This window comes from Sinohyriopsis cumingii, chromosome 6 (genome assembly GCF_028554795.1).
Source record: "Sinohyriopsis cumingii isolate HCF-2022 chromosome 6, ASM2855479v2, whole genome shotgun sequence".
In the NCBI taxonomy this organism is placed as follows: Eukaryota; Metazoa; Mollusca; class Bivalvia; order Unionida; family Unionidae; genus Sinohyriopsis; species Sinohyriopsis cumingii.
The window spans coordinates 42,948,863-42,967,080 of NC_142966.1; the positions used below are offsets into that span (position 1 = coordinate 42,948,863).

An 18,218-nucleotide genomic window follows, 5' to 3' on the forward strand; every position below is an offset into this window, starting at 1 on the left:
CTCGCGAAAAGGTTTGGGTAAAATACTTGGAGTCTTTTCTCAGAAGAGACAGGTTGTGAAATATAATGTGACGGCGCCATTACAACCAACATAATGTCATACATATGTCTAGTATCTCAAGTGAATACATATAAAGTTCTATTAGTTTTATGATAGGGTGCATGAATATGGGAAGGATATTTCTTCTTTGGGGAAAAAAGTAGCACTTAATTGAATGCCAGTTCACTTACACTTTTATTGTTCTTGGCCGCGTAACTAAATGGTGTTTTGGTTCCTACCGATTGGCAGAGTCTTAAATTGAGCTATGATGTGATTATGATCAATATCGTTATGCAAACGACGTGGAGCCAATAAATAACGTAATCTTAATTGAAAACACGTCATCTTTTGTTCCCATACTGATAACTATTTTGCGAGGCACGAACCAAACAATTTATGGGAACGAAGGTCGCTAATGGGCTGAAAATGAATAACCGGAATATTAGATGCTCTCTGTTTGGAAAGAAGTATGGGTATAAGTATATTAATAGGCAAGAACTTAAAAGCATTTTTTATTGTATGGTACGAATAAAAACGGCGAGATCTCATCTATCCTTATTTTGGTAATGGTTTGGTTTGGAATAGTTCAGTGCCTTTCGGCACAGCAACACAATTAGGTTATTTAGTGCCAAGGCAATTGGTAGAAAGTGCCTTGTCCAAGAACACAACACGATAGCTAACTCCAGCTGGTCCTTTGTGATAACGGTCACATTCAAGATGATTTTCGTTCTTAAAACCGACCCGTGGATAATATTATTCGCATCGTTTTTAAAGCTTACTCTTGGATGGGTAATGAATAGGATGCACACGTATATCTTACTACGAGAATATGGTAATTTGCAAAGCTGCTTTAACACAATCGTCAGCGGGAATTGAATTAGCTCTCTGTGCTGTGAATAACATAAATGACAATTTTATGCAGATCAAATATTCATAATACCGTCTGACCTCCCATTACAGACACACCGTGATAATGATGGCAAGACCCCAGCCCCTTACAGTTTGGAGCATAACCAATCGATCGATCTAGAAAGAGAGAGCTTCTTAGAAATATGTTCGGTGACTAATATACAAGCACATAAAAGAGTGTCTGGTTGGTTGTCTCTACTCTCATTTAGGTTACTGACTTGTATGAAGCACGATGAACATACGAAATGGCTAACAGCCATATTTTATTCCTGTTTTCAATTAATAGAAAAATTAATAATTCCTGAATTAATTTATTTTACATGGATATAACAGACGTTTTCCATTATAATGCTCGTGTTTTGCTCATTGTTTTGCTCTTTTATCGTTGCAATACCAGCTGAGAATTCTGAACGTTGCCAATCCTGGTATCACTGCGTTTCTTGCTAAGGTTGCCTGAAAGCTCGATTAAAACTATACTAAATGAATATTGTCAATATGAACATATATTGACAACTATGGTATATGAATTGGTTCACTTGTCGATATGGAGACTGACCATCGTTCGTTCGCTTTTTTCAGTTAATAAAGGCGTGGGCAACTGGGCCATGGCGGACCCGACCCTTACCCCAAAGGCCGGACTCTTTCCTGGAGCGAGTTGCAATGGGAGGAAACGACAAAGAACATGGGGCGGACAGGAGGGCAAGGAAAATATCAGATATTAAGTGAGTATATATATATATATATATATATATATATATATATATATATATATATATATATATATATATATAGCTCTGCTACATGTTTTGATTGCGTTTATAAGCACTAAAATCACTTTTCTGGCAACGGCATGGCGGACTTGCCAAAATTACTGATTCACTTGTTTGCTATTATATTCCAACAAGTTTGTACTTTTACAATTGAACGACTTAATCGTACTTAATCGAACGGCCAGAGCTTCGGTAGCGGTGGTTGCGACACAAACAAAGGCAAGTCTGTATTTGACTATCATGTACTATGCATATCGTAGTGCCTGTTGCTGGCGATATATTGTTTAACACGAAACACATCATTTTTGATGGTAATTATTGGTTTATTTTACAGATGATGTGCACTTAGCATATAAAAGCCAGAGAAAGATGCTAGAGTTCTTGTAATTCCTGACAATGCAATAATGCATCTAATCCCATTGAACACTTTTTCTCGCAGTATTACAACCAATTAAACCCAGTATTATTCGTCAGACAGGGTTAGATGATTACTGACATATTTACCTTTTTTGAGTTGATAACTGAAACGTCAGTAACTGGAACCCTTTCTAAAATTAATATTTCTTTTCCACAACATCCGTCTAAATTGGAAACTTGGTTTCTTTAAAAACATTTGAATGATATGAATGTACTGGATGATTTCACAATATTTCGTTTTATTCAATAGGTACTGGCGTGGTTTTGTTATGGACCCTTCCAGCAACCTGTACTACCGTTGGTTAATGTTCGTTTCAACGGCGGTGCTTTACAACGTTATCTTCATAATAGTGCGAGCTGTTTTCTGGGAACTGCAGGACAACTACACGGCCTTATGGCTTACCCTTGACTACATCAGTGATTTCATGTACATACTGGATATGTGTGTCTCCATGCGGACAGGTGAGAATCGCGCAAGAACGGTGCATTTACAGATGTATGCGATTGCGTTCATTCTGGGTTTTCGCATTTTAACTTATATGTGATAAACAAGCATTGTTGGCTATAACGCATCCAATAATATTTGTTGCAACTGTGTGTTATCGATTCCTTATATGAATGATGAATTTCCTTTCATTTTTATTGGTGACGTATGAAAATAACAATACAAATTATTAATAATCTCCGATTTCTAAATGAATACAACATGCTACACAATATCATCGCAATCCTTTCTACTTTCCCTTCCCCCTCCCCTCTCATGCATAAGTGACAAAAGACGCATAAATCTGGAGTGAGAGAGAAAAGAATTAGGGATGGATGAAAACCTTGAAAATTACCTTTTACTTAGCAACCTACAAGAACCTGGTTCGTCGAAGTGATATGAGTAAATTTTCCTCGGGATTTATATTCAATGTTCATAAAATTAATGATACAAAGTTGCATCAACCTGTCGACACTATACGGTAAATGTCTTGGTTACCAGTCACTCATACTGGAACGTATTTAATGCTATACTGTTGTTTCTTAATCCTGTAATAATTTCTTAAGAATTGATTATTATTAATTAAATATGAAAATGTCCAAAGGCCACCCCTTCCTTCTCTCACTGCGTTGGTTTGTCAGGCAAGCAAACTAATCCACCAACAGATAAGCATAGGGATTAACAATAGCAAAAATGCACTTATCGTAATTCTCTCTCTCTCTCTCTCTCTCTCTCTCTCTCTCTCTCTCTCTCTCAGGAGCATCGTAGCAAGATATAGGAGAAAAAGATGAGCGTAGATGATCTTCGCTTGTATAATGTGACGATGTCTCTGGACATGTGAATGATCATAACAGTAAAGTGAAATCAACCAGAGAGAGAGAGAAAAAAAAACTATTTTATGGTAGTTTGTAATAATAATTAAAGCAGAATATTTACTTACTCAACTGTAAATACATTAGAAATATTTTAATTACCTCTTGTTGGTTCGTCATTGTGCTTCGTTGCTATTCCACACTCATTACCGTGTGATTTACTTTAATAGCCGAGCATCCAGTGTTCAATGAGATAACTATGTTTGTAGTGCTCTGCTTTCTTCATTAAAACCATCTTTGATGTTTAAAACATAAACGAGTCTTATATGGATTCAATCAGCGTAAATACAAATAGAAGCTCAGTAAAAGAAAATAATAATCAACTTATCAATTTGCAAAGGTGATTGTGAAAAGCTACAAAAGTGTCAGATCTATACTTTGTTGCGGACACAATGGGAAAGGTTGTGAAGAGTTCATTGGCTCGGTCAACGGACAGTTGCCTCTTGCCAATCAGCAGCAGAGGGGGCGAATCGGACATTTTGTCCAATCGTTATTTTGCTTAATTAATACTTTCTGCACTCAACGATCTAGTGTCGTCAGCGCCTGGTAAAAAAAAAACGACGACGTCGTTGGGGGATCGTCCAAACGTCATTTGGTTTAATTAACACCTTCTGCGCGCCGATCCCCAGCGTCGTCAGCGTCCGGTAAGCACATCGACGACCGCGTCGATGTCATTGCCCCCTCTGCTGCTAAGTGGTTATTTACAATGAAAATTATTTACAACTAACCGAATATTTGGTCAAGTCCGATACGATATCGTGTCCGAGGATCATGTAAATTTATCGTTACAAATCCATGTGGGGTCGACTGAGCATGACTAAAAAAGTTTCGAAAACCATTAAAGTCCATGTCACCGCCACACCATGTCTGCCAAATATTTCGTAGCGTGTGTGTATCAACGCCGTTGAATACAGCAAGAATATTACAGTTGTCTCTAATTACTTTTGGAATCTGAGTGTATCGTTGAGTGACATATATCACGTCAGTGTTTTTATGCCTGCCTCTGGAAAATATCCTAGCTGGGTTCTTTTGATTGTCTAACATAACATCATCGTACACGACTAGATTGTTAACGTCGCCATCAATATCATCAATACCCGGTGCATCATTGATATCCGTAATAAACTCAATAACATTCTTTTTAGCGATCGCTGATGCATTCTCGTTGAAATCTTTCAACACCTCGTAGCATCGTTGATCATCTACGCTAGGAGCAACCAAATACAACTTATCCCACTTCATCCATCTCATTATTAAATTGAGTAACAATTGCGTCTTGCCGGATCCAGATGGTCCGATGATAATCATCCGGATCGAGTTTGGTAACGCTGCAACATGCTTAACTGGTTCTCTTGTTTTAGTCGCCGAAAAATCAATTATATTCATATCTCTATACATAAATTATGGATCTATATTGTGTGAAGTGTAGAGTGCGTACTGGCACAAATGATATGACAACCGTTACGACAAGAAATAACAGATCGGCGCTTACTGGTAAGTGTGTACAATGCGGTACAAAGAAATTTAGATTTATTTCTATTAGACCCGGAGATGTTTTAAAAAAAAGCGAGGAGGTGACATCGCAGCCAAATTGGCAAAACTCCCCGGAACACCGTGGGCAAAGTATCCAGGAGAAAAACACCTCCCAGGATATAACTACTGTGGCCCCGGAACACGATTAGATATTAGACTCGATGATCAAAATCAGCCCAAACCCGGTGAGTATCCAATAAACGCTATCGATAAGGCGTGTCATGCTCATGATGTTGCTTACAAAAGTAGCGATCTGCAACAGCGTCATATCGCGGATGTAAAATTAATTCACGCGCTAAATGCTATTCCTGATAAATCCGTCAAAGAAAAATTGGCCTCATGGTTGGTAAAATCGGCTATGAAAGGTAAATTAATGATTGGCGCTGGTAATTAATAACAATAATCCAAGAAAAACGATGGATTCCATCTATTATTCTCCGAGAGGATACTGGAAGGGGAAGGCCGCAATTGGTAAGCTTGCAAGCGCTGCAAAGGTAACAAAGACCACTGCGGCTAATTGGTTATCCAAACAGGCTATATGGCAAATTTATCTACCACCGCCTAAACAAATCAACTTCTCTCGCTTTGATGTCGGCGTGCCTAATGAAGTTCATCAGGCTGATATACTATTTCTGCCGCATGACAACGGTTACAAATACGCGCTAACCGTAGTTGATGTTGCGAGTCGATACAAACAAGCGGAACCGTTAAAAACAAAGTCGGCAACTGAAGTAGCCGCTGCGTTTGAAAGAATTTATCGAAGAGGCCCTCTGCGCTGGCCAAATCTATTACAAGTTGATCCCGGTAGTGAATTTCGCGGCGCTGTTTTATCAACGCTGAAACATCATAGCGTCGCGATACGACGAGGTCATACTGCGCTACATCGTGATCAGGCAATTGTTGAACGATTCAATCGGACTCTTGCTGAACGGTTATTTGGATATCAATACGCGAAGGAATTCATCCAAGAAAAACGATCTCGTGAATGGGTTAAAAGGTTGCCAGGTGTAATTGCAGCGTTAAATAACGAGATTACCCGAGCAATCAACATAAAACCCAGCGACGCGATTAAATACGAGTATATACCCGGAAAATCAAAAATAAATAGCGTTTCCAAGCCGATTCTCGGCGATGTTACCGTGAGATATCTATATGAACCAGGAGAGCTTGAAGGCGGTAAAAAAAGGGCTACCGATCCTATTTGGAGTGTTACCACACATAACATATCAACGATAACACGATCAACTGGTAGACCACCGATCTACAGACTGGATTCAACTGCTCCTCAGCGCGGATTTACACGCGAGCAACTACAAGTGATACCTAACGATACTCAATTGCCCCCACGTGGTCTTAACTAGCGCCGTTGCGTCTATTGCACTCAAGACAGGTCAACCTCACATTGTTTTTGACATGACCGAGACTGTTATCGATCCTATCCACGGTAAATTGGCGAGCGTCTTTATCCGAATAACGCCAGCGCATTACACAATTACAACTCGCGCAGTGATTATTCTGTTGTTGTCGTAACGCAATTATTAATTCGGCATCAATATCAAAACGCCGCTGTTTTTTTTTATCCTGTTGGCGGTAACCCGAGAGTTTTCTATCAATGACGGTTACATCGATGATGTCGTTGTCGTCACTGGCTTCGTCACTGACTCCGTCAATAACAATTCTTCGAAGCTGATTTATCCTTCGTACTCTGGACACTGCAAGATAGACTAGATTCGACCATTCGATGCGATTATCAACTATCCAAACAATTGTGTCCGTGATGGTTAGTCCCTGCGAGGAATGTATTGTTGTTGCGTATCCTAGCGTCCACGGGGATTTATCAGCACGTAGCGCGTCCTCGACGACACCGATATCAACGAGCACGATATCATTCAGCACGAGAATTTGTTTTTTTGTCCCTGACGCTGTCGGGGCCGGGATTTCAACTTCAATGTTCTGCCGCCGTGTGTCCGCGGGTCTATAACATAACGGCACTGGACGCGTTGGAAACTTTTCCTTATGCAACGCAAACAACTTCCGCTGAAGTGTGTCTCTGACTATCTTTCTACTCGCTACAATCAAATCGTTTGGTCTCCATGTTTCCCAGAATTCATTTAACGGCGTTTCCGGAATCACCTCGCGAATTATTTCACATTGAATTTTATCCGGCTGTAATCTGATTAGTTTTTTAAGCCCGCGCAGTTGTTCATCAAGTGCTCGGTAATCAGTATCGGTTTCTTCATAATAGTCCACAAAACCCCTTAACCAATCATGTGGACCCTCGCCGACAAATGGTGGTGGTTGGCCATGATCCCCACACATGATTACCGCTGTATTCGCGCGCAGCAACCACTCAAGAAACATTTGTAAAGTATCTAACGAAACAGTACATATTTCGTCCCAGATGATAACTTCAGGAATAAATTTTTCACCCATTCGATCAGGAGTCCACTCGCCACCGCTATATCGAAAAAAGCTATGATAAGTAACGGCGTCAACATTTCGTTGTTTTATCTCTCGCGCTAGTCTATGGGTCGGTGTAAGCACGATTATACTTGCCCGCGTTCGAAATAATTCAATTGCCCGAGTCGTCTTTCCTGACCCGCCACAGCCGCTTAAATAAACCGTCTTGTGTCTACAAATTGGATCAGAACACGGTGGTGCATTAGACCATTCTGACAATTTATCACCGCGTAAGTAGTCGTTCTCAACGGTGACATCCGCTGACGGGGAATAATCGCGTCGTATTTCATTTTTAATTCTCCATGTACCCCAACTCTCGTCCGGACTAGTAAACTCGGCTACGTTTTTCTTATACTTCGCGTCTATATAAAATGAATCAACGGCTACTCTAACCGCGGTATCGGGAAATCTATTTATCATCGAGAATAAATTGATAGCGGCGTAACCCAGCATAGACGCCCTCAAATGTGGATATGCTGGGCTGTCTCCATCGCTGTAGGAAACAACTGTACCCAACTTTGTTCCATTGGACAAGAAAGCTGTTTTGCAGTTCACGTATCTATTTTTTGCCACTGCGTCCTTGATTACGAAATCATATTCTGCGTCATCTATAATCAGTCGTGAGCAATATCGTTTGTAGTCGCAGTTTTTTCCACCTTGTGTGAACTTACCGATTATTCTTCTACCGAGATCTTTTGCCTCGCGGTTTCGTTGGTTGAATATCTTTTTGGACCATTCGATGATATATTCCTCGTCGGCATCAATGTGTTTTCTGGACTCGTCAATTATGCTATCTAGACGCTCCGGTTCTGGTAACCAGACTTCAGTCTGCGCCCGGTATGATATAATCGCGTCGCTGACAATCAACGATACAAGCATGCTACAATCAATCATATACCGTAGCAGCGCTATTGGCAGCCACTTCTTTTCAGACATGTGCCTACCGATCCAAATATAGCAACAGCGATGAAGTCCTGCCGCGAATTCAAATGATACTATGCGAGCGAATCCGGTTAAATCAAAATCAGGCAGTGGTCCATTAATAGCAACACGAGTCATTTCATGTCTGGGGTGTCCAAATCGTTTGAAATACTCAGCGGCGGATCCATACCCGAGAAAACTCGCTGGATAACAGGCAACCATATCAACCGAGATCATAGCGTCGCGGTTGTATTCAGTGTTCCATAATCCACCGTGATAATACTCCAAACAACTGGATTGTACATCCGGTAGAAATTCCTTGCGCGTTGGTCTCCACGCATTTTTCCTTGCTGCAACATGAGCTGCAACCGATGGAATCGTAAAACAATTTGTTAGCAGTTGTTCATCATGCTCCTCAAATTCTATGGCGGTTTTTTTCATCCTGTTGTGAAATGCTTCAGTGCGATATAATTCACCGTTTGGTCTTACAAACTGATCAAAGGTATCCATGTCGTTTTCAGCGCTGCGAAGTAACCACACTGATACAGGGTCGTTTTTACACAAGTAGGCAATAGCATCAAATAGTTTCCTCTCCGCGAGAAAACCATCCTTGGAGAATTGTTCTCCCAGGAATTCTTTGGGTATATACTTTACTGTTCTATCCCGTGGAAATATTGTGATCACGGGCGTCCATGCGTGTTCGTTATGATCGATAATTTTGATTGGGGCTCCCTTCGATTTATACTTCGATTCGTATAATACTTCACCGGTTATCGTTGTAACGGTTATTGGAAATCTCAACGACGTTTCTAATCTCGCTATGTCGCTGATGGTTGCTCCACGCTCTTTTACGGTTAGTTCCCACTGGTTGATTTTGCTACGTCGTAAATCAGTCAATTTGTTTCCTCGACATGCATTTGTAAAATGCTCTATTATTCGTTCTGCTACACAATTTATCCCAGTTGACTGTTTCATCGGTTTCAGTTTTCCGATATCAGGTTTCTTATTTAACGGGTATATTCCATAAACAACTGCTGTTTCAGGATACGCTCGTTCATAGTATGGTCTATCAATTCCGGTTAACAACCCCGGCTTGGAGTCGCGGCTGACAGTGACTGTTTTCTTGTCGCTGAGAACTGGTTCAAATTTATCACGTATGATCCAATCGCCTGATTCCACCCGGACAATGAATTTTACTCTGAAGAAATACCTTTTACCGTCAAGTTGTGATATTATCATTGCTGCGCGGTTGTCGTTCATGGTAGCATCAACAACACCATCAATTCGAAATGTTGACCAACTATGAGATGCACCATCACGCTTGAATTCATTGATACAATCGCGTATTTTATTCAACAGGGTTCTATCGTTTATTAACGCTTTTGGTGTGTCCTTGAGGACTCTATCGAGATTGAACTTAATATTTTTCCGGGGCTTAATTGCTGCCAATCTCTCGAACTCATCCATATAATTAAAACAAGTATTTAAATGAAAGAATATAGTATAATGAATCACTGCAAATGGTTGATGATTGGGTCGACAACCCCGTGCAATAAATCATGTAGAGGTGAATTCTGCGGGTACCATTTACAAAGCGTTCGTAATGGTTCTCTTGGCCCCCTCCCGTGCTTGGTTTGCCACGTCGGTGTAAGAGGAAAATCACAGTTATGTATTAATTGTGGCGGAAAGCGATACAGGGAACTAAAACGCTATTATGACAAGCGAATTAAAAACGCCGTCATTGACCCCACCGCCGATTTCGTCATCAAAACCCCCCAAGACTATGTTGAAAGATTCATAATTAAACCAAATAATAAATTAGACAAATAGTATTATTATATAAATGGACCAAGAATTCCAGCCGCATCCTGTGCTCGTCAGTTACGAGGCATCTCGCGACGGCATTGTTAGAAACCGCAAACTGAAGAAGCCGGTTGGTACCGTAAATAATCACGGGTATTTGCAATTTGGTGCTGGAAAGAAGACATATTTTGTTCACAGAATCATCTATGAATGTTTTCACGGATTAATCGAAAATGGACTTGTGATTGATCATATTAATAATAATAAGACTGATAATTGTCTTATAAACTTGCAAGCTATCTCTCAAAGTCAAAATACCAAAAAAGGCCAAACCGGTAAATACCCAAAGAAAGCAAAACCCGTAAAGTCATTTGATACAACAACTCACGAGGAAAAAATATTTCAGTCGATGAATGAAGCCAGTAGATACTTTGACATTTGTATCGCCTCAATACGAAAAGTAGCAGAACGAGTATATCAAACAGCAATCTCAAAAAAGACCGGGCATAGAATTCGATTTTCATATGTAAATATCAGCGAGTGACGAAGTCACCGGCGCCTATGGCGCTGACGAAGTCGCCATGACAATAAATTGTCCATTCCGGAAGAAAACAAAGTATGAACACCTCGGGATCGATACACGGGGTTTCATTTTTTTTTATTTAAAAACAAGATGTTCTATAAGAATAATGAATATCGAAGACATCAATAATATATTAGCCGAGATTTCAAAATTAAAAAATCAAGGAATTGAATTATCTGATGGTCTCGACAGTGAAAAAATATTATCCGATTATGAAATTATTAACGAACAATCGAAACGGGGGCGTTTTACCCTGGCCCGCGAGTACTTTTTTATAAAACGATTACAACATACGATCAATGAAAACTTGTACCACAATGACGCAAATGCATTCATTGGACTATTTACTGCCGTTGAAATAATACGAAAAAAACTCGGACGTGTTTATGAACGACGCCGGGAGATTTCTAGTAAGATCAAAAACATTAGAAGGATTATAGACGGAGCCTCCGGCGAGAAATTAGAAATTGCTTCGCAATTGCAATAATGGTAGGCGAATCACTTACTACTCGACTAGCCAGAGAGCGGCTAGCAGCGCTTAAAAAGTTCATACCGTTACGAGACAGGGTCCGAGAGCAACTTCAAACGCGGCAGCAACTACAAACCGATTTTACTGTTGGAAGCGAACAACTGTTTGCCCCGGTAACTAAAGCGACCAAAGATGTTACGGCGGCAACTGTGCCCGTCCTCGATGCGCTTGAAAAGATAGCGGCAGAGACAAAACAAACAAAAAGGTCTTTAGAAACACTCCCTGCAAAAATAGCGGCTGCTACAACACGGAGGCCACCACCACTCGCTATAACGGAACCACAAGAACCTTATGTTACAATGGCCGACGAGGAAGAACTAGGTGCTACTGCGAAAGAACCAGAAGAAGAAATACCGGAAGAAATACCCGAAGAAACATCGAAAGAAAAAAAGAAAGAGGGGAATATACCCCGTAATGTTCTTAAAAAGTCCGCAATAGATCAAATTAGAGACATCGACGACGATGAAGAATTAGTTAATTTTGTTGCTACAACATCAACTAAGAACATTCGAGATGAGTATATCAATGAAGGTTACAAGAAAAAAATAACCTCGACGGAGAACTGGGCAAGAATAGTGTATTTAGCGAGTAAACATAGAGACGCATTACCACATCGTGGTGATCCCGATTACGATGAATTCCTCGAGAAAGTTAAGAGTAGAACACCAAAAAAAGGAAAAGGATACTCTGTTGGTAAAGAATCCTATGGCGTTACCTGTCCTAATAGTGTTCTCAGTGATATATCACGGCTGGAAGTACTAATCGGAGGAAAACGAGCCGGAAATAACTCTACGGAAATAATCAATGAGGCCGCTGATATTTGCAAGCGTTTATTTGCAGGCGGTATTATGGACATTAATGCATATCGAACGCTCATAGACGAACTCGTGGATGATTAATTGGAAAACTGGTGTTTTTAATAAGGATGATCATACACTACAACCATGATAAACCAGTACTCGTCTACGTGGTAAACTCGCGATTGCCTGTTTACCGCGCGTACTATGGAGATGGTCTCGGTAGCACCATTGCGGGGTTATTTACAAGAATGGCTCCAAAAGTAGCGCCGTTAGCCAAACAATTAGGAATGAAGGCTATTGATGTTATTCGTGATAAGGGTATTAGTGCCATTGGAGATGTTGCCGGAAGGGCGTTTTCTGCCGCACGAGACAAACTAATGTCGTTGGTAAAATCCAGGAGAAAAAAACAGAAACCACCGGTAATGCCATCAACGACAGTGATGCCTGCAAATGTCAGTAAAGTAATAAATAACGCCGTGGAAGAAAAACTAGAGTCGTTGGCGACGACTCAGTCGTTGGCGACTTCGCCATCCGCCGATGCGGCAACCAACGCGCTCATGAACGCGATAGCGGGGAGTGGTTTAAATTCAAAGAATTTACGACGAAAAAATCGCAATTGAAAACATCAACATGATAAATAATAGAATGTTTGCGCGAACCGCTGATCCCGCGTTTGATATGGACGCCCCAGTGCGCAGGGATGATTCTGTCCGCGATTATCAATATTATTCTTATTATGCAGCGCAACCCGACCTACGATCGCGAATTGAACTTCAGGTCCAAGATACCAGTAAATACTTTTTGCCGTGTGAAGCGTTTATCGAAATCGAGGGAGAACTCGTGACAAATGCCGCCGATAATGCACCATACGCAGATGACCATCGTGTTCGAGTTGGCTTCGTCAACAACGGTATCATGGCGTTATTTGAGAGCGCCAGATATCTTATTGACGGGCGAGAAATTGAATCAATAGAACGCGAGGTTGATGTTGCAACGACGATAATTGGGTTGGCGAGATACTCGGATGATTATACAAGATCGGCGGGCCCATCTATAATGTTCGCAAAGGACACCACTAATAACGCTGATCATCTTCAGTACGTTAACTTGCTGGTGGAAAAAGATACCGCAATTGATCAGGCTGAAGCAAATAACCCAGACCGCAGAGTAAAACCAGGCGCTAATTTCAATATTATAAAAAGTCTTAACGATAATTACAATATGGGATTCGCAGCACGAGTAGGAATGTTGCAAGGACCACGCCGAAAGTTTTCATGCGCGATTCCACTCCATCACATATTTGGATTCTGCAGAAATGTCAGGAAGGTTATCTATGGGGCTAAGCATACAATCGCGCTGACGCGAAGGGGCGATGATAACAATGCAATATGGCATGCTGCTGGCGTCGCTGCCGGTAAAGTCATTTTAACTAAAATGGCATTGTGGATGCCGGTGCTGACTCCATCAGTTACCACGGAAGCACGATTGTTAGCATTTATGGAACAGGGAGGGAAATCGTTGTTGAGTTGGCTAGCGGTAACAACTGATGCTAAAGAGGATAACGTCGCCGATACGTTTACATGGCACCTGGCATCAAAACAAGGTGTTTCAGCCCCGCGTCATATATTCATAGCGCTGCAGAATAGGGATCGATTGGGTAGTCAAGAACACAGCCATATGATATTTGATCAATTAGGAGTCAGGGATGTTTCGCTGAGAATAAACGGACAACAGGAACCATCCGAGGATATACAGCTTAATTACGACAACAACCATATCGCACGTGTATACCATCGATTGCTGTCATATATGAGCCGTGATCAAAACGTCGACACTGGTTTGCAAATATCACAACTTGATTTTAAAAACCTGTATCCGATTTATTATTTTTCGCTGGAACATCTTGATTTAACGAGACAATCCGTTGTTGATATACACTTCAGAGCTCGTATAGCCCCGGGTGGTGTTAATTATAGAGCGGTCGCTGTCATTCTCAGCGATAAATCAATGCTGCTAGAAGGTGTTGGTGGACGAATGAGAATCGTTGATGCGCCAGTGGAAAACATGTAATTGAAAGCACAAAACGCGTTTACAATAAATGTCGTATAGTGTCGTCAGTGTAGAGTTGACTGATGGTCAAGTCAAGAAATTACGATCAAAGTCGGCTAAACAATGCGGGACCACAATAACGCTGAAGCCGTCGCAGATGGCAGGTGGTAATCATAAGATATCGTTGACGGCGCGTCAAATAAAACATTTCAATAATGCGATGAAGAACAGAAAGGGTGTTCAAATAGATTTTTCAGCCGCAGCAATTAAAAACATGGAAAAGACCGGTGGGATATTTCCGCTGTTAGCTGCGATTCCGGCATTGATTGCCGCGGCCGCACCAGCAGTGGCTAAGGCGGCGGCGTTAGGAGCCGTTGGTACCGCGGCGGGAATGGCATTGAAGAAGGCAACCGGGAAAGGCTACAAAAAAAAACGACCCGTGGCCGGAAAGGGTCTAAGACTACCGGGAACCCCGTATTCATGGTACTCGGGAAAGGGTCTAAGACTACCGGGAACCGTTTATTGACTCGGGAGTCAATGACTCCTGAGTCAATGACTCCTGAGTCAATGACTCCTGAGTCAATGACTCCAATGTCTAATTTTGATTTAATAGACGCCGCAAACGCGTTAGCGATAAAAAACTTCAGAGGTGTTTTTATGAGGGATCAATTACCGGCGGCCCCAAGGAATACTGAAACCGGTATAATTAACCTCGATGGGTCCTCCGGAGCGGGAACTCATTGGGTTGCATACGCGATTGATCCGCGTGCGATCGTCTATTTTGATTCATACGGGTTAGCCCCGCCGAAAGAGTTTATGCGGTATATCCGGGCGTGTTCAGCCCGGGCGTGTTCAGCCCGGGTTTTTTATTCCACGCTGCCAACACAGCAATTAAGTGACCCACCGATATGTGGCCGCGAGGTATTAAACGTACTTGCGGCGATTTCATCATCGCGAAAACCACCTCATGTGGTTGTAAACGAATACACTAGTGGAGTCGTAGAAGCTCAACGGATTTTAGAGAATAACATTTACAATAATAATGATTGATATTTGGGGACGACCGGTTTCGGCGCTGAAAAAGCCCACGGAAACGCCCGCCACCGATGACATAAAAAAACTAATTGAGGATGAAATCGCTGATACGTTGAATTTAACAAGTGTTGACCCAGGTGAAATAGTTGTATTTCAAGACCGCCAGGGTAAATTGAAATCCAGTAATGTGTCACTAAATGACGTTTTAATACGACAGCGTGATGCCGCCGAGAACACTATCGCGCTATATACCAGCGACGGACGACTCAAACCGGGTGAAGATATATCGATGATAGATGGAAAAATAAGTATACTTGGCAACAGTTATATATCCGTGTCGAATTCGTTAAAAAGTTTACGTGGTGAAATTAAATTGTATGAAGAACAGTTAATGTCGATGATAACACCCGTCGGCGAAATGCAAAACATTGTCAATAGTTTTTTTGGAACCCCGCCGGTAAGCGAACCAAATATTATAACAATAAAGAATACTATTTCGGAGTTTACGACGCTGTCGGGTCAATTTATCTCGTTACGGAAAAATGTTAACAGGATCGATGGCAACGTTGATAAATTCTTTGGTAAAAAAAATACCAAGCCGGATGAGATTACAACAACTATAAATGATATCACTGCGTATGGACAGGAAATAAAAACAATCAAAACTAATGTTGAAGAGAACAAAAAAAGCATAAACGGGAATATATATGAAATAGGAACAATCAAAACTGATGTTAAAGCGATTAAGGACAGACTACCTAGAATGACAGAGCAACTCGAAAAAATGAAAACACCTCATGGGATCATCGGCAGTGGCGTATACACGGTTCAATACGGATCATTCGATTGGACTCCTACGCGTAATGCAATAGATGTCACCGCAATTGTTAAGGGTATTTATCGATTGACATTGATTTCGGCGATGCAGTTCAATATATCATCGTCGAGTTCATCCGGGTTTAACAATACAATATCAACAATTATTGACAAGAATACAACCGAACAGTTTATAATTAAAGCCGTTGATAGCAGTCTATTTAGAACAAACATCACATGGTATGTGGAATTTGTAGCGAATCTAAGTAATTAAAAACACTAGCTCTTTTAAAATAAAAATGACCACCAAGGAAATTGAATCAGAGGTATCACCGACGTCACATCAATATCGATTCGATACCGCAAAAGAATTTTCCGCGAACTTGAAAACGCTTTCCGAACAATACCGTGCAAAAATAAAAAAATACCGCAGAAAAATAACCACAATCGACGCGGTCGTGTACTCGGTGTCGGGTATAGTAGCTGGCGCCGGTGTTATTTTATCCACGGTGACCACGATAGCCCCGATCGCTGTTCCAATCGCTGTCTCCGCAATGACAACAGTTGCTGGAGTTGCCAACGCAATCACTAGGAAGATATCATCGTGTTTTCAGAAAAAACTCAACGAGTATACAGTAAAACATCAAATAGTATCCGACGCGTACTCGAAATTATCCGGGTTGATCTCGTTATCGATTGATAATTTGTTCATATCCGATGTTGAATTCTCCACGATGGTCCAGTTGTATAGCTCCGCGATGTCAAAAATCGAGGATTTTCAACTGGAAGCCGGAACCCCCTCAATGGGCTCTGGTTATTAATATTAAACACTAAAGACAACAAATAATAATAATGTCGCTAAACCCCGAAGGGTCTCAATTACTTCAGCGGATCGCGGAGAACACCACTCCGGTACAAACAAATATGATATCGATAACGTCAACGAAGCCAGAATTCAATGTGAACTTCCCGTCGCCGGTTCCAGTGAAGGAAATAGCGCTGGCAAAATTGCGAGTATATCACAGTTGGCCTAATATCCGAGCGGACGCATTTAACGGACAACAACCTAATAACTCGCTGGTTTTTGCATGGACAAATAAGCCCGATGGGACCCCAGACTGGAAGGAGGTTACAATACCAACTGGGTCATACCAAATAGAACAAATCAATAAAGAATTTCAACGCAGAATAAAATCGATCACAGGAAAAGAATCAAAAATCGCTATTACGGTTCATGAACCGACGTTATCGTCGACGATTGAAATAAGCACACCGGGGTATATGGTTGATATTTATAACAGTTCAATAAGAACCATACTAGGATGGCCTAAGAATCCACCTCATGAAATCCCCGCGGACTTGCACACGAATGCGCAATCGTATCACGATATTAATCCCGGGTATCGAGATGATTTGTCTATTATAAAAAACACGTTATTACCCAGAAGGTTTATATTTCAAAACAGGAATACCATGCAATGGTATTTTCCGTATAAGGAAACTCCTGAATCATCCGCCGTGGTCACAGTTAGTTTAAATGATATTAATAGGTATTTTGCCGAGATTAATCGTATTTACCAATCACAACTAGAACAGCTACGGGAAACAAAAGCACAAAAACACGTTGAGGTGTTAAATCAACTCATATCAGACATGGAATATATCAATGAACAAATCGTCGGGACAATATTCTCTAACAGCGATGATAATAAACAAAAATTCCTAACCGAGTATAATATCACAGAAGCCGATTTACCCTATTTCAAGTTTCCAGGATACAACACGCCAGAACTAAGAAAGTCTCTTGATGATTTTCTCGGTTCATCAATTTATTTCCTCAAACACGATAACGGAGATGGTGGTAGGCATATTGCCCCGTACAACGTAAATATCGCATCGGTGATAGCAATCAATCTAGTGTGCGATGTTATCGAAGGGAGTTACCAGGTAGATACCAAGCGATCAAATCAAGCTCAACAGGGGTATATCCTTTATTCATTTTCACCAACAGCCCCTCCCGGATTCTTAATCGTTGAGAGCCCGATTAATCCGGTCTATATGCGATGCCATGATCGGTTTTTAACGAGAATTAATTTTAAACTCACCGATCAGTCAAATAACCTAATTGATCTACAGGAGGAGGAGTTAGTGATCACTCTGTTTGTAAGATCATAAAGACCCTCATTGTAAACAACTCC

General features: G+C 41.1%; 1 protein-coding gene across 1 annotated transcript in view; it reads left to right on the top strand.

Moving 5' to 3' along the window:
• Nucleotides 1-18,218, top strand: part of LOC149796801 (cyclic nucleotide-gated channel alpha-3-like) — a 39,312-nt gene that overhangs the window by 17,194 nt on the left and 3,900 nt on the right. Inside the window, exons 2-3 of the mRNA XM_089960280.1 lie at nucleotides 1,528-1,670; nucleotides 2,386-2,597. Coding sequence (XP_089816406.1) covers nucleotides 1,528-1,670; nucleotides 2,386-2,597 — 355 coding nt within the window. The remainder of the gene's footprint in view (nucleotides 1-1,527; nucleotides 1,671-2,385; nucleotides 2,598-18,218) is intronic.